Below are 13238 nucleotides of genomic sequence, written 5' to 3'. Positions count from 1 at the left end.
TTAAATGCTTTTATTTAGTGCCCCGTGGTGTTCTGTTTTATGGGTGCCGGTTCGGGAATATGTTTTATTTCTTATATATGGTTGATTGAATAATGGAGGGAGAAGTAGATGGTTGAGGCACTTATGGATGATTTAATGCGTTGAAATATTATTGTCTGCGGTAAGATTGACTGTGCCGGTATTCCTCGACTTATTAAATTTTACGCACGTATTAGAAATATAAGGCGAACTTCTCTACTTTGCATCGAACCTCATCGGACAATTTTGGGTAGATTCAATGCCATTAATCGCATTGCCTCTCATGCTAATAATTATTCCGGTATGATTGACCTTTTTGACTGTTCGTTAAACTCGTTTAAACAATCAATCTTCAATATCGTCAACAGCTGATTATAAAACATCTCTGTAAAATATGTAACTTATTTTACCTTGAAAAGGTAACATATTATGTGAGCAGAAATTGGTACAAATGGTGAGTAGAAATACGTTCATCGCTATTTTTCGTGAGCAGAAATACGGACATTTAAAGCATTATATTTAATTACAAATTACTAGTAGTTAAACATCTTGAAATATATTTCTTAAATTGTTTTCGACTGGTTGATTTATTATTAAAGAATTAATCAATTACTCTGCAAATTTTGATCACAAACAAATATTTGACACCTTCTTTCTGACTAGTAACCTCTTAAATGAGCAGAAATTGGGACATTCACCTTATGTTCGCTTCGTTCTGCTCACCTAATTTTTGTTTTTTTTTCTGACTTATGTATCACAGGGCTTCCGTTAATAAACGTATTATTATTAGTATTATTAGGTAAGATTTCGAGTGGTTTAAAGGTTGTCTTGAGCGATCTGGAACTGCTGCGATTATACTCTGGCGAAATTAATGAGGACAGTTGCACTCAGACACAACATTCCAAATTTAAAATAACAGGGAAATTGAATGTGAATAAACACGGGTCATCCTATCTCTCGAAATTGTAGAGAGGAAAAGACTGACTCAACTGATTTACCTGGGATTTTTATGAAATTGGAATATGATATAGTCTACGTGAAGTTAGAGGAAGTTTTAGACATCTTTGTTTTCATTAAATGACAGCTTTATCGTTGAAGATACCCAAGTAGGTAATGGACTTTCTCTTTTTCGTATGCCTAAATAATCTAATAACCCTTTTCCATAAATCTAAACACTAAGATTCATAGATTTAAATATGGACTTCTTTCAAAAACTGTAGATTCTTGAAGTATGGTGCACCAAATCAATTGGCCACACATTACTATTTCCCTCATTAATAACGCCAGAGATGGCCATCACTTTTTAAACGATTTTATATCAGCTTCACTCCTCTGTCCGTTTGTTTGGTTTAAATCTTGAAAAGTCGACACTCAAAAGGCATAACAATACTGTGAGGATGTCTTTTACGTGGTCTCGAGCAGCCAACCGGGCCAGCGTTGACTTTATCAGCTAACAGAAACTGTGGCATTTCTAATAGTCATTTGGCATGTGCATGATTGGCATAATCAATGGCAATTGTGTCTCTGTCACTGAAAGAATACAGCTTGACAGTTAATCTAACGTAGAGAGAAGCACTGTAAGCGAACGGTGCCCTTATCTTCGCATGTAATGGTAACACGACTATCTCTGAATTGACATCTCGTAGCTTTCTCAATATTTGTACATCCTCCAGATATACCCTGTACCTGACACATGAAAAGATCGAGAAAGTCGAACAGACAGCAGGCATTGTTCTCCACGCTCAAAAGCAGATGAATCAATATCCAATAAATCGGCAGACAAGTAGCTACTCACCCTGCAGAAGCTGGTGATGGAGGAGATCTGGAACAGAAAGCAGAAAGAAACGATCAGTCGACGAAATCCGGTAAGAAGCGCGCTGATAAATAATTGATATCGGGCATCGACTGAATCGAACGTACACAGTCGATCAAAAGTGTCTGTGCACAAATATCGTCTGCCTACATACGCGTGGTCTTCAAATATGTAGAAAAATGTAGAAAAATAAATTCTGGACAATTCTTGCTTTGTAACCACGCATTTTCGATGTTACTCAATTAAGTTTCATTATTTAACCACTCCATGACACACCCTGTTGTTCAATCTACTTTGACACACCATGGGTGGCTCACACTCACAGCAATTTTTGAACGACTGCCATTCTCATTTAAAGAATTCAATCGTTATGAAGAAAATCATGGGTCAATTTCAAGGTCTCTAGAATGTATTTCAATAGTTTTTTAACTCAAATTTTATCACAGTTTTTGTAAAAAAAAATCTAGATTGCCATATGTCGAGAAAAAACGAAGAAAATCTTCGAGAAATTGTAACTTTTACAAATTTCAATATTAGAAGCTAAAAATCTACAGAGTTATTGTTTAGATATAATATTTTTAGAGAAAAAATAGTTTTTAAGTCGGCTTTGGAAAAAAGGTATTTATTTTTCATATAGAAAGTAGGCTATTTCAGTAATTGAAGAAATAGAGATATTCCACGAATATCCACGATATTCTACGTAGAATCTACGTATTGGAAAAGGTACAGGGCGTCAAAGTCAGCTTATGGGTGTCTCACACCAAGAGTGTCAACGAAGGGTTGAATAAAATACAAATGGAAAAACTGTAAACTTCCTTAATCATAAAATCACAACTTATTTAAAAGTAAAACGTGAACATATTGAACAACACAACCTCTTTGATTACGACTTTGCATATAATTGAGTCCCTAATTGCTTATTTACATTTCATTGGAATCAATATCAAGTCACTGCCTACATAATGCTACAACATTAGATGCTCCAGAACATATGTAGAGGTTATTGAAAGAGCCTTTGCACACCAAGGCTTGCCACTACTAAGTCAACGACTCCTTACCCCAGCTTTCGAAGATTCCATAAATCTTTAACAGAAAACCGGGTTTTCCTAACATCGCCTATGAGGTCACCAAAAAGTCTTACGAAAAATCTGTCTAATCCATAGCACACGCACACTTAATGCACTAAAAAAAAGGCAACACTTGACAGTGATTTCTAACGTGCCCTTTACTGCAAATTTCACATTCCAGCTAAGATTATTGCATAACAGATAGAGCATGGCCCAGGTGTATTATGATGCGCATCAGAATTGCAAAGTTATGATACATGAAAACGAGGACGTGGAAAGTATGGTAATTAGGCATCGCGAAGGATAGTGAGCACTGACGAACTGAATATTTTGTAATAAATTTCCTGCGACCCATATTGCGTCTGACAGCAACCCCCGCAGATTTCTTTGTCCCCGACAGCCGCCTGCAAACTTTTGGGGCACAGAGTACGGGAGCCTGCACACCAGCGCACAATCGAGCAGACACAGAGAGCGGTCCCGGCGTCGTCAGGAAAATAGAGCCGCACGAATTGAAATTCAAAAGTCGTGCTGGCAGGGGAGCATCGGGACGTCGGCGCGGAAGAAGCTTTCGAAGCTGATCGCGGCCGAGCCCGGACGAGTGGGCACCGAAAAAGTTTCACCGCGATTATCATAAGAACTTTCAGCGACAGTAAAACGGGTTACCCTCGGCCTGCTCGAGAAAAACGCTCGAGTATTTTACGTATTCCTAGACGTTTCGAGGGCCCCGAACTTCTGTGTACAGCGACGGAATTAGATCCCAGTCGGGTTGCCACTGTCTTTCCCCCCTTTGCTTCTGCATTTTACTCGTACTTCCCGCTAACGACCTTACTTTTTTAAATTCCCAGCGACTCGCCCCCCCCTGCAGCTTGTAGATTATACGTTGGACACCGTGCACAGAGGATTCTTCTGCAGCTGGGGTTGTAACTTTAAAATCGTTACCTTTGACCTACACCCTCCACGTACGAAATTACTCTCCACCTGAAAGTAACATGCGTGTACGTGGAGTATTTACGTTCTTAAATTTTAGGAGTCAAAGTTTCTATCTCTGTGTATTTAAAAATAATATTCATACTGAACGGGGTGAGTTCAGAGGCTCCATAGGATCGATGTTTTAAGTCGAAGTTATGGTAGAGCTTTGTATATAGTACAATTTTAGTGGAACATAAATTTCATGGTTCTTCTGTTTTAATTTCCTTCTTTATTTCTTTCGTTTTGTTGTATGAAGTTCAGGTGGAATAGACTTTTGAGTGTCCATTGATTCTCCCTAGTAACGAAAGATTACCCTCGTGAAATAATCGTACGTTTGGCTGGTCTGTAATGAACGGATTACTCGGTTGGGTCGTAATCGTTAAAACTTCCACATTTTCGCCGGGTGGAATGAAAATTTAAGCACCGAGCAATTTCCATGGCCTACCACACCACTGCTAGCGTGGAAACTTGACTTATCCTAACGTCACGTTAATACCACGGCAGGATAACTTGGCAACCCCCATTGTTCACGTCTGATCGGTTATCCGCTTCACTAGCCTCCGATTAAATTCGCTGATGAACTCGCGACGATAGAGTTCGGTCAAGTTCGTTACGACCCAGGGGAGGATTTTCATTAAAACCTGGAAATCCAGCTGGATTTGAGGGATTCTTCTCGTCGAATATTCATTATTGCCAGTGACTACACGTCCGTTTCCGTCTACCTGGTTCTAATCGAATAGTAATCGTAAATTTATTTATTTCTACTCTGGTTGTTAATTATAAAACGACTAGGTTGTTGGCCACAGTTTGGTGCTATTTTAATGGACAATGCTTAATGTTTTCTGTACTCAATTACGAGAAGTTTGTACTTTTTCTTTGTTAATATGCTGGTAGGAATGTGGAATCTTTCAGTAATTGGGTAGTAAATAATTCGTCGAGAATGTATTAATGTTTTGCATAAAAAAGAGAATTTGAGTTCTTTTTAAAGTAGTAGAAGTAAAGATTTAAGGTGTACGAATTTTAGATGATATTTAATTTCTAAGTATTCTTCTTAAAGAGGTGGAAATAAAGATTGCAGTATATGGATTTTAAACAATATTAGTAATTAATTTGTGAATAGTTTTAAAGACGTTGTTAATCGTGGCAAATTTCACTCGATGAAGGTTTTAAAATAACGCTTATATAAAGAGTAACAGAAAGATTTATTTCGCATCGTTTTCATTCCAATATAATGTCTGATCATAGACTGACTAATTTCACTTACTGTTTTAAGCTGCTTCTTTTTCGCATCTTAAAATCGTTTAACGTATGATTTATTTTGAAAATTGTTTGCAGTAAAGGTGTTGGAACTAATAGAAACTCTAGGTTAATAAATATTTATTACTTTGTTCAAGATTATAAAGTCGCTTCAACATTTATCCTGTTAAGAGAGGTGTACAAATTTCTTCACTATAGAAAACGAAATGATTGTTTGTTTGATAAAGTCGTAGAAAGAAGGTATCCCAATGTTGTGGATACTCTTTTGTAATTAGTAAACACTTTCTATATATTTCACAACTTTGTGTGAGAAAATAATTCTTCATACTATATTTATTATTAAATAGCAGCTGCATTTGCATGAATTTGTATTCAAATGGATGCTGTCAGGTATTAAGAGAGATTTTCATTGAAAACAGTAATTCATCGTCATTTATATATCGTAATTATATTAATGAATACTTTTATGAACTGGTGCAAGCACGAATAGAAGTTTCAGGGAGTCACACAGTAAAATGGAACTTTGTACACTCTTCTGTGTACATTAATTTTATGTAACTAATAAGGAATGTTCATTGAAGGGAATATTTTAAAATTGTTTAATGAGACTCTAAATAATAGGATACAAGGGAACAGGTACTAGAGGGAGATTGCAATTTAAGATTATCTTTTACATCGGAATTTAATTTGTGAATTAAATTTAATTAAATTTAAAAGACTTACAGATTCACTTTGCGAATAAATAAAAGTCGCCGGTGGAAGGAGGGAGTTATTTAAAAAATGCAAACTAATTTAGATAGCCAAGTGTTCGAAGAACAAAATTCCATACTCCAGCTAAATGCTTGAATATTTTAGTCGAAGGGATGGACAGAGGAATGCCTTCGATGAATGTTTCAGGAAATATTTTACAGTGAAACTAATAATATACCTGGATAACGAGAGGCAATGTTAACAATTCTGATAATGAGTTAATCATTTACGAACGGTTTAGTGACAGACAAATCGCACGTTTAAATTGTTTTTCATTATATATAATTCATATAATTCAACTTCTAATTGCAAAGAATGAAATTACTGTATTAATTACTCATAGCTTTAACAAGCCACAGAAATTAATTTCTGCAATTTGACTACTGCTTGCCGAAAGCAGCGTAATTCTATCATTTACGTGAAACAAATTCCCCAGTCAGTTCTGTTCAATTTAATTATACAAAAAGGATACTGGTATGGGAGGAATATTAATATTCCTATGCAGCCGTGTATGCAAAACCATCCGAATTCTGTAGTCCAAGAATTTCTAATTACACATCCAGGTAACAGGGATATACTCTTCAACTACTACACCTAATCCAACGAATTAATGTCTGTATAATGAACGATCTACTATCATTTACACAATTTTCTTCCCTCGCCATACACTTACACACCCTACACTCCACCATACGATTCAGAAACATGGCAACCAATTTCACTAAAACTCCTTCTCGTACGAATAACTTACTCGCGGTCAATTATTCCATTACCAAAGCATTCCACCCCAAAGTCTCCTTCAACCCCAAGTTACAAGCCCCAGTCAGTATCATCTCAGAGGAGTACATTGCAAAAGATCTCTCGCGTGTCATTGGACCGCTGCACGTTCTTCGAGTATACCCCTTCGCAATTCCCAGCCGCCTCCTTCCACCCTCTCTGTTCCCCCCCTTCCCTCGTCATTCCGTTTTCCTTATGCTCGAGGGAAAGCGCGACGACCGGAAGAGGCGGCTTACAGCCACGCTCCGTGACACAGGCGCCGGAAAAAGATATTTCGGGAACGTATATACCCGTCCAGCCGCGCTCGGCCAACTATAAATCACCGAGCACCAGGCGGCTTCAACTTATGCATCGATAGGAGCCTTCCTTCCAACCGCCTTCCGCGTCACACTACGCCGTCACTAGCTGGAAACTCGGGAATACCTTCAATTCCGTATCGAATTATGCCATCTTCGCCCAGTTTCTCTGGGAAAATCTATTCTCGAGCCAAGGGGCAACGAATCACCGACCGTCTTACGTAATACGCCGTTCCGGCGCGACGTGTACATCTTGCTTCTGCTGGTAATTACAGTGCAGGCAGAAAGTATCAGTACAGCTTGGTCTCTTGACTCCCACCAACAATGTATTTTCGTGTAAAATACTACGTTAGAGGTAGATTTCCTGATTTCTCGACATTTGTCATTTTTCAAGAAAATAAATTTTACTCTCTATTTCTCGAGAATTCTCGAATTTATTGATAATTGTATGTATCCTTAAATTCAATTCGATTTTGTTGTAAGTGGATTTTTAAGTAATCAAACATCAATTTCTTAAATAAACATATCCTATGTAATAATAATATTTTGTTTAAATAAATAAAGAAGGACAATAAACGTACAAGTTTGCGACGGAATCAGTGATTGAAAAGGTTCCGAAAATAACTGTTTCGAACTGTTATATATCGTTTCTTACTGAAGCAGTTACGAGAACCGAAATAATGTTAAAACTCTTATTGGAATAACGGTTCTGACCTAATATCGGTTTCGGTTACGGTTATAGTATCGGTTCTGAAATCGGTTCTTATCGGTTCTATTTCAGTTCTATGCCGATTACGGTTATATTTATAATATTATTCACTTTAACATCGGTTCTATTTCAATTCTACGTTGTAATGGTTAGATGAGAAGCTAGGGTTATTATAACCTAACCTTAACCCTAATTCTTCTATTTTTTACTTTACAAATTTTATAAGATATTCCTGCAGAAATTTTCCGAGAAATTACACAATTTCTCGGGAAATGAGGAATCAAGAGCTTCACTTTCTCTCGAGAAATTCTTGAGAAGAAACACTAAGTAGTTAGAAGATATATAGGTACTTTTGAGATTCTACTAAGATAAACAATTTGTGACATTTTTTAGGCTTTCGTTGGAAGAATAGATCCTGCATCGCTTAAAGTGACTTGGAAGGGGATCGAATTGATTATTCGAGATTACGGTAGTTTTATGATCGTGTAAACATATGAGAAGTAGTTCACAGCGGGTGCTTGTACGAATGGATGATTGCCTATGGTTTCCGACAGAATCAATTGCTCTGAATCTACGAAGTCGTCCCGATAATCCAAGTCTAGCGTGTATGAATTTGTAGAAATTGGATTTCAAAAGTCCCTGACACAGTGACCTATTATAGACACTTCAACCGACCGCATAGACGTTTCATTTGTGGGCTTTGGGGTAGCCGTATTTGGTGGAGGTAGTAAAGTAATGCCGCCCAATAAATAACCATAAGCATCACGTCGTACAGTTCCTCCGAATTCTACGAAGTGATCATCCCAATGTTCCATATCCACCGCGCGTAAATTCCATATAAAATGAATTTCGAAAGTCCCTGACACGGTGACCTATTTTACTTCAACAGGCAGATCGAATGTACAGAATGGATCACAAAGGCTTTTAGCGACAGGGCGCAGAGAAAGAAAGTCCCACTCGCCGGCGAGAGCCAAAGTCCCAAGGACGGGCTAACGAAGGTAGCATTCAGAGAAATCGTCAATGAAGTCGACCTCGGGGACTGTCGCCGCGCATTTTCGCAGAAGACCTCGACCGCTGGCATTCCATCAGCACGCACGATTCCAGTTAATGCACGGCACTTCGCGGTAACCGTTCGTTACCGGCTGCAAGCGCGAATTCTTGATGACGTTTCACATGCATACAGCTCGATCGATACGTGCTCGCGCATAACTGTCACGGCCGACACAAAGGGACAGCTTAATCGCGATTATCTAATCGAGATTCGCGCGTACGGCCTGCTCGCTGGTTGCAGCGCCATAAATTTTCCGGGCGTTGCCGAGGTGGGCAACATTTTTCTATTACTTCGGGACTAGGGCGATTGTTGTGATTGGTTGCATCGCGATGCGAGTCATTAACAATTAATTTTTATGTCAGAAGGTGTAAGGCGTTATGGTTCTTAGAAGATTATTTCGTATTCAGTTGTTAAGTAGTGATTGTGAAAGTAGTGATCTTGGCTTTTCAAGAGTCATTTTTTAAGAGAGCGCAAGGGGTTGATTAGAGTTAAGGGATTACACATTGGAGCCTAAAGAAAGCAGCTGTTTTTAAATTGTTTTGAGGAAATTATAGAAAAAATGAAGAATCTATTAGAAAGCATTTATTGTACAATTATTGAAGTACACGAACACAATATTTGTTTCTTTCCTTCGTTTGAAAAGGCGCTGCTGGGACCGGTCCATGTAAGTTTCTACTTTGGCCGCGCCAAATTGGTGTTCAAGATAAGTGCAGAGCAGTTGGACTTAGAGTAAAAACCCAACATTTTAATTTTCCACGTGATATTTACTAAAGTTTTTTCTGAAAAAGGTAAACATTTAAAAAAAGATGTCTTTTTAACAAAGAATTCAGTATAAAAATGTCCGTAGCAAGGTCAGTTTGTAGTCTATCGCAAAACCGTACATATTTCCTTAGTAAATATCATGTAAATGTAAAACATGAAAATGTTGGTTTTTTTTTGCTTTAGGTCCAATTGCTTTGCAGTTATCTTGCAAAATTTGGTGCTCCCGAAAAAGAAGCTTACGCGAACTGGTCCCAGGGACGCGATTTTGTTTTATGGAAAGAAACCAAAAAATTTTTCTTTGTACAATAAATGCTTTCTTATAGATTTTACATTGTCTTTATCAATTCCGTAAAATAAAATCTTAAAGACAGCTGCTTTTTTAGGCTCCAAAATGCTGTAACCCCTTAATTAGGCACCACGCATTGTAAATCCTTGAACTCACCCCAATATACACTCACTCGCCTCTCAGACACCCCTGTAACCATTTCATACATGACCCCACCTGCAACCCCCTCGTTTCACCCCCCACAAATCTGATAAACTGCTCGATGCAATTGAGTCGTGCAGTTTCAATAAAGACACGTGGCAAACAGATGAATACCATTCCCCATTCGTTCATCTCAAGCTCAACCTTCCCCATCCTCGCTTTACGTCTCGGCTGAGTGTGACAGGTATCACGTACGCGAGCAAACATCAACGCCACGCGTCGCGTCTAATCCCGACCTACCGCCGTTGTATCCGCGTTTAACGAGTAAAGCACGGCTTGTCTAGAATCCACCCCCACGGGGTGGGGGTGTCTAGACGCCCAATCTCTTTTCCCTCTCGCTTGCACGCGCTGCGACTTATATTAACGGCTCGTGTTCACCCCCGGAGCGGAACTGGGAGCCCCTGCGGGCTACACATGCGATCGAGGGGCAAGATTCGAGAGCGCGGGAGCGTATTTTCCTCGCAAGCCTGGCTGAATACCGCGTGAAAGCGTTCGTGTACGGGCCTCTGAGGCGTCGCCGTGGGCGCCACCAAAAAAAAGTTGAAAGGAAGCAGTGAAACTTCGTGCGGGTGCAGGGAACCTCTCGTTCCAGCGGTGCATCGGCGGGAGGAAATTGTGATAGTTTGAACCGTGAACATTAAACAAGGACGGGAAGGGAACGAGGGGAACATCTGCTGGAATTTAAACCGTGTTTGTTTCCAGCGAGGGGTTTAAGTTGTTTTATAAAGTCAACTTATGTTTTAAGTAGTGACGGGTGTGCAAGATTTTGTGAACTCTTAATTGATTCTGTCGTTGGCCTGCATAGATTCGTTTAGGATAAGCGACCTGTACAGTGAATGAACGTTGCTCGTATAATACGAAAAATTAACGCCTATATATAAGGAATTAGCGGGCGAGGCCTGTAGTTGACACAAAAACTTTTATAAGAGGGACATCCTCTGTTAAAAATGTCGTATGAAAATCGTGTTACGATGGAAAATAATTAAAACTTGGTAGAGACTAATTTAAACGAATGAAAGTCGGTAATAGATTAATAGCACATTCGCCAACCTGCACTAGTGATATGAAACATTTTGTTTTAAGTCGACTTCATAGTTTTTTCTTATACAACGCCTGCTAATTCCTTAAAACCGAAGCTGAAAATCTGAGCACTGAATTGATTTGTGGCCAATAAAGGAATGTCAAGTATAAAAAGTGACAGAGGAATCAGTGTTCGAACGGAGAACGAGAATACAATTGGAATTAGCAAAGTTGATTTCACAATCTTTGCGTGAGAATGTTTTTAATGTTTTTCGTGAATTAAAGGTACAATTGGAATTAGCAAAGATTGGAATTAGCAAAGATGATTTCACAATCTTTGCGTGAGAACTTTTTTCGTGAATTAAAGGGAATTATAATACTATGTAATATGTATAAGCATTAACATTAATGTATCGAACGATTAAACACTGACAATGAGAATAAAAGAGAAATCATTCGGCGTAGAAAATCATTTGCAAATCCAAGAGCAAATGTTACTAATTGCTCGATATCTCGAGTTCTATCGATCATAATTAATAATAAATTATACTGGGCGGTTAGTGTAAATGTTGTTAACATTAATTGTCATTGCAATAGCCACTGGAATGGATATTTTAGCAGAAAATCCATTTTTGCCAAAGAATTCGGTGGATTTCGCAATTGTAATTAACCGTCGACCTTGTTTTGATCGGGGGACATCGTTTCTCAAAGGCTAGATAAGGAGCTCACAGAGCTCCATGTACTCAGTCGCGCGTCGGTCCTCCAAGCCTGGAGGACCTCCGGGGACCCTGGAGCTGCCGAGCCACCTGGACCTTCTCGACTTCCTGGACTTCCTGGACTTCCTGGACTGGCTGGGGACCTGGTCCTTCCTCCACCCCCGGAGCTCCCGAGCCCCCTGGACCATTGGGACTTGCTGGACATGCTGGAGACCTGGTCCTTCGTCCACCCCCGGAGCTGCCGAGCCCCCTGGACCATTGGGACCTACTGGACTTGCTGGACATGCTGGAGACCTGGTGAGGGTTTCAACCTTGGTTCTTCCTGCGGCCCCTCGCCCCCCTGGCCTGGCTTACCTTATTCGGTTGGTGCCGATGAAATTTTGGGGTTCGTTAAGCCATTTAAAATTTTATTATTCTGCCAAAGTCAAAACTGATTTCCCTCTCTATCTAATTGCTTTCTTCGATTGATTTTCATCATCTGTCCGATTTCATGCATTCCTTCCAGGATTTTTGAACGAGTCGTTCTATTTCGTATGTTTCTTCGATGAGTTTGCATGATCTGTCCTATGTCATGCATTTCTTCGATGGATTTACATGATTTATTTTATTTCATGCATTTCTTCGATGGGTTTTCATGATTTCTGTTACTCTTTCGTGCATCTCTTCGGGGGGTCTACATTCCCTGCTCTCCTTTATGTATCTCAACGATGGTTTTGCATGATTTATTCTACTTCGTGCATTTCTTCGATGGTTTGGCATGATTTATTTCTTTTCATGGATCTCTTCGATGATTTTGCAAGACTTCTTCCCTGGCACGCATATCGCTGATGTGTTTCCTTTCCCTGCTCTCTTTGATGTACGTGTCTCTACGATGGGTTTACATGATTTATTCTATTTCATGGATTACTTCGATGGGTTTTCATGATTTATTTCTTTTCATGGATTTCTTCGATGGCTTTGTATGACTTTTGTCACTCTATCGCGCGTCTCGTCGATGTGTCGTCATTCCATGCTTTTCTTCGTGTATCTCTACGATGGTTTTGCATGCTCGTGCGTGCTCTGCTATTAGTCGAAATTATCTCGATCGGCACCAACTAATTAAGTTTTTTCTTAGTTTCCTTCCAGGCTGACCACACCATTGATAACACAACGTACTTGATTGTTTCGGTTTCCAGGTTCATCCGTTCGCGGGGAAGAGAAAAGTGGTAGTGAAAAGTGTTGGTGCAAAGTGATAGTGGAAGAAGATATCTATCTAAGGAAGCGTAAGTTAATTTATTATAGCATGAAGTATTTAAGGCCCCATGTAAAATTGCGAAGTAGTCACTGAATCATCAACTTTGTTGCTCTTTTGTTGGCTCCTCATCTCCGATGAGGAGGTCGCCGCTGGTTCCGTTTTCGGGAGCAAGCGACTGAGCATGGAATCGGTATGGGTGGATCGGTTTCATCCCCTGGTGTTCTTGTCGAAAGGGAAAAGTTTCGGGCGTAGGGGGTGTACCTTTTGGTACACTGCCTGCGTAAGTCACCCGGTTCGATTACCCAATCTCCG

At 39.5% G+C, this 13238-nt stretch overlaps 1 protein-coding gene across 6 annotated transcripts in view; it reads right to left on the bottom strand.

Moving 5' to 3' along the window:
* The window catches only part of Nrx-1 (neurexin 1), a 429130-nt gene that overhangs the window by 209131 nt on the left and 206761 nt on the right, over positions 1-13238 (bottom strand). For all 6 annotated transcript variants that reach the window (XM_076811144.1, XM_076811146.1, XM_076811145.1 and 3 more), the window contains one exon: positions 1814-1840. In XM_076811144.1, the coding sequence (XP_076667259.1) occupies positions 1814-1840 (27 nt within the window). The remainder of the gene's footprint in view (positions 1-1813; positions 1841-13238) is intronic.

This window comes from Andrena cerasifolii, chromosome 4 (genome assembly GCF_050908995.1).
Source record: "Andrena cerasifolii isolate SP2316 chromosome 4, iyAndCera1_principal, whole genome shotgun sequence".
Taxonomy (NCBI): Eukaryota; Metazoa; Arthropoda; class Insecta; order Hymenoptera; family Andrenidae; genus Andrena; species Andrena cerasifolii.
This window is presented reverse-complemented; position numbering and strand designations above follow the sequence as displayed.